General features: G+C 33.4%; 1 protein-coding gene across 1 annotated transcript; it reads left to right on the forward strand.

Annotated features, from left to right (window-relative positions):
- Positions 1-406: 406 nt before the first annotated feature.
- Positions 407-4,638, forward strand: LOC140875861 (probable glycosyltransferase At5g25310). The gene is made up of 4 exons (XM_073279683.1): positions 407-838; positions 1,025-1,185; positions 3,358-3,709; positions 3,869-4,638. Exons 1-4 carry the CDS (start codon positions 563-565, stop codon positions 4,532-4,534), a joined length of 1,455 nt encoding a protein of 484 aa, XP_073135784.1. The 5' UTR covers positions 407-562; the 3' UTR covers positions 4,535-4,638.
- Positions 4,639-4,968: the final 330 nt, after the last annotated feature.

Consider the following 4,968-nt stretch of genomic DNA (forward strand, 5'->3'; position numbering starts at 1 on the left):
CGTATTCATTGTGTCGTCCCGCTTTTTCTTTCTTTCTTTTTTTTTTTTTTTTTTTTTTTTGTGTGCAAAATTTATTATAATTAGATCTCGAATAGTTTGTGACTGATATACATAGGGGTGAGTTTTCGATATATCGTATCAAAAATATTGATATGAAAAAAATTCATACCGGTATCGATATCGAAATTCTGAAATTTAGATATGAAAAAAATTCATATTAATACCGTACAGATACTGAAAAAAAAAATCGATATACCAAAAAAATATTTATATATCAAAAAAATTTCGATATTATATCATACTACAAGTCATCCAAATTTGCATGTGTTATATGTATGTATGTTATCACATCGCATGGTCAAGGGCATTTTGGTAAATTGAAACAGGGTGAAATAGTTCATATCACCATCTTTCCGCCATAAATAAAACTAACACTCGCTTAATTCTTGTCCTTCCCCTTTTTCTCCATAACCGTCTGTTCAACAACATTCACAAACAAGTGCTGTGTGAAAACCCAACCGTATGATCTATACATATACATACACAGGCAGAGATCGAGAAAATGGCGAATACGAAGAGTGGTGATGGAATCAGAGTATCAATTGTCCTGTCAGCTGTTTTCTCGGCGTCGATCGCCGTCCTTCTTTTCCTCGGATTTTACTCTCGCGGAATCCACGGATTCCTCCGGTTCGATTCAGGTTCGGGAGGTGAATCCAGAGCGCAGATTGCAGAGTTGATCGCTGCTGCTCCGGGACGGGATGAATTCATAGCTGTGATTTCCTCTGAATTTCCCTCCAGATTGAATTCCTCCGCCTTCGCCACCTCGCCAACTGCCGTCGTAAGTGATTCGAAAACGCACTGGAATTCGTTTGATTTTTGTTTTTACATCGCGGTTATCAAAATGTTAAAGTTACTGTTTGATTGAAGATCACAGCCGCTTTATATATGTTCTGAATTGGAACTGGATTCATTAACGATGCTGATATATATTTTTTAATTAAAGTTATGGTGATGATTAATACAGAGGAGAGCAAATAATGAATTGGAGCGAGGATTAGCTAGAGCAAGAGCAGCAATCAGAAAAGCAGCTAATTCCACGACGACGAACTCATCGGTAACTATAAGGAAGAACAACAGCGACATTCTTCTAAGCAAAATCTACAGAAATCCCGTCGCGTTTTATCGGTAAGATAATCTAATTAACATGCTGTGAATTTTATCCTTGTTCTTTAAGTAAATTGATAACATGATGAAAAGCATGCGGGGGAGAGGTCCAGAATTGATTATAATACAACACTACTGAAATAATTGCTCACCCATTTGTTTCAATATGTACTTCCTGAATGGAGTTTGGGAAAATGGTAACTAGATTTTGTAAATAATATGTTCACCAAAACTGATGACGAGTTTGAATCGATTTCATGAATAATGAACACTTAATATTAGATTTTGTTAGAATGGGCTATGGGATTATTATTAACATAATATAGATGTGAAAACAACAATACTCGAAAATATCATATCAAGATATTATTAGATTTAGATAAATAGATCAATCTATAGATTTTCGATAATATTGAAATATTAAATCTATCAACATATCAGGTCTAGAAAGAAAAAACTTTTAAAATAAGTTTTATCAAACTTAATTAGGAAAAAATCGACAAGGAATTAATATTCCTTTCAAATTAATGATTTCAGGATCTTGCAAACACTCGCTTACAACTTTTGTTAAATTAATATACGAGGTTTAATTAATCAACCAAAGCTCAAATTTAATTTGGACGTTGGTGTCTGGAAAAGGGTTTTAACTTTTAAGATGAAGTGTGGAAACTTTTATTTGAAGATAGGCTGCATGATTTCAAGTACTCAAATGTGCGTGTAGGATTTTTTTTATTTACTTACTCCTGGGGCATGATCATTAATAAATGTGGGGGGAAAAGGGAGTCTTCCAACTGACTCATGGTGTGTCTAGTCTAGACGCACACTCATTGTTGCTCCATTCTACAATCTAGAAAATGACTTTTAAGCACTTTCGAGGGAAAAAAAGAATTTTAAAAAAGACTTTTAAGCCGTCCTAGTGTTGCTTATTACTCTGATGGGTCAAGCAAGGCTCATGGATAATTACCGATTTTTACTTTTATTCTTTTTAGTTTAATTTCTTTGAAAAATGTATTTTTTATAATTTATTTTTTCTTTTTCTGTTGTTGCAGCAGCAAAAGTAAAAAAAGGCTTTTAAGGAAAAAATATCGGTTCTTCCTTTAAAACAAAAGTATCTTACTATTTAATTAAAAATCTGTTCTTAATAAATTGGTGAAGTTCATAATGAAATTATGGTAAGTCTATTATATAATTTATATATATACTAGTGTCTCTTGCACGCATCATACATAATTTTTTTTTATGTTAATTTATTTTCATGTTATTTTCAAAAGTCACATGATTAATTAGATATTCAAAAGTTTAAAAGTGATGATATATAATCTAAAAATTTAAAAATACAAACAAAGTTGACGAATTTTATTTTGATAAATAAGATAAAATCTAATGGCTAAGAAAAGAGAAAAGCATATAAAATTACTAATTTGTCTAATAATTGTGGCTTTGATTTGAATTAAATTAGGATATAATCGTAATTTTCTTTGTCAATCAATTGAAATTTAATTAATTAAAAGTTTTCTACTTTAATAATACAGTAATATATATATATATATATATAATCTATTTTTGTACAAATAGGTAACAAATTAAATGGGTTTTGTAAAGCCGCTGCGGGCGTAGTACATCTGATTCTGATGCGTCATAGTCGATGATTTTGAAATATATGGGATTCACATAAAATTATGTGAGACGTGTACGATCTGACAATTAAGGTTATATTGAAAGTAAAAATCTCGATGTAATATAGAATCAGTCGTTAATTAATATAGAATTGTGATTATTTATTTAATTATTAAATTATTCTCAATGAATGGACGTGTCAAGATTCAAGTGGCCCAAAAGCCATCCGCAGTTTATTGCAATTATTAAAGTTATATGTTATAACTCATGGAGGGACACAATCTCTTCCTTTATAAACCTTGAAGTATGAGATTAATTATACCTCAATAATCACTTTCATGCAACAACCAAATATGATGCATTCGACTATCATGTGACCCTTAATTAGGATATGCAGAAAGCCATATAATTAATATAATTAACCATCATCATGTTACTTCGCTAGTGCATGCATATTTACATTATATATATATATATAATATTCAAATAATTAGGGTATTTAGGATCCATGCATTAAGATAAGACACTTGCAACCCAATATGCATTAGCACCAACTAATTTTAAACAATTTTACAGGAGTTACATAGAAATGGAAAAAAGATTAAAGGTTTTTGTCTACGAAGAAGGTGAATTACCACTTGTACACGATGGACCCTGCAAAGATATATACACTAGTGAAGGAAGATTCATACATGAGATGGAGCATGGAAATAACAGGTTCAGGACAAGAAACGCAAAAGCTGCTCATGTCTACTTCATGCCCTTCAGCGTTGCATGGATGGTCAAGTACTTGTACAACCCTAACACATATGAAATCACTCCACTCAAAGAGTTCGTGTCTGATTATGTGAAACTCGTCTCCACCAAACACCCCTTCTGGAATAGAACTCAAGGGGCCGACCATTTCATGCTTTCTTGCCATGACTGGGTGAGTATAATTATTTAAGTTGCTTTGTTTGTGGTAATTTTATGCTCCAAGTCAAGTTTTATGCTTCCTTCAAGTTACCATTTGTTATCAACAATTAAGTTGCCTGACAATGTTCTCGATCTTGACTGATCATATTTTGTCTCTTTGGATTCGAAATAGGGGCCTCATGCCACACGCGGAAATCCATTTCTTTACAACACATCAATTCGTGTCCTGTGCAATGCGAATTCTTCAGAAGGATTCAATCCACAAAAAGATGTGAGTCTTCCTGAAATCCATCTCTATGGCGGCAGTATAAATCCTAAACTGCGTCTTCCGCCAAAGCCCAACGTTGCAAGACCTTATCTTGCGTTCTTCGCCGGTGGCGTTCACGGCCCTGTCAGGCCGATCCTTCTCCACTATTGGAAGGGTCGTGACGAGGACATTCAAGTGTATGAATACCTCCCAAAAAAGGAAGAATATTATGATTATATGTTACAATCAAAGTTCTGCTTATGTCCGAGCGGGTATGAAGTGGCTAGTCCCAGAATTGTGGAGGCCGTTTACGCTGAATGCATCCCTGTGATACTATCAGATCATTACGTTCTGCCATTTAGTGATGTTCTGAGGTGGGAGGCGTTTTCAATTCAGGTTGAATTACATGATATCCCGCGATTGAAGGAGATACTGATGGCAGTTTCGGAAGAGAAATATGTAGAGTTGAAGAATGGATTGAGAGCTGTGAGGAGGCATTTTGTTTTGAATCAGCCAGTAGATAGGTTTGATGTGTTTCATATGATTTTGCATTCTGTATGGCTTAGGAGATTAAATTTAAGGTTTGGATAAATAAATATTGGAAAGTGACATTTATATGTTTTATATATAGTCTCAAAATTAAACCGCAGATGGATACAAGTATATAACATGGTTCTTTGGTACGTATTTGTAATTATTTTGTAAAATAAATGCATCGTGGTGATTGTTTTAGGCTTTACACAAGCATTAAAATGGTGAGTAAAGAAAAGATTTGGTAAAAATTCAAAAAATGTGTTGTTTGGGAGTGTATTAAATTAAAGGAGGAAGAAAGTAGATGGCAAAAATTTTCTTCGATCGTGTCGAATGTATCAGAGAAGACAGTTTCCCATCACATCCAATATATTTTCCTCCCAAAAGTGGGAAGAAACGGAGAAAACACATGTATGTTGCGGGCAAAATTATAACAATAACAATCCATTTTCATTTCATTTCACTCTCTTTGACCACCAGATAAAAATATACAT

This window comes from Henckelia pumila, chromosome 1 (genome assembly GCF_033568475.1).
Source record: "Henckelia pumila isolate YLH828 chromosome 1, ASM3356847v2, whole genome shotgun sequence".
NCBI lineage: Eukaryota > Viridiplantae > Streptophyta > Magnoliopsida > Lamiales > Gesneriaceae > Henckelia > Henckelia pumila.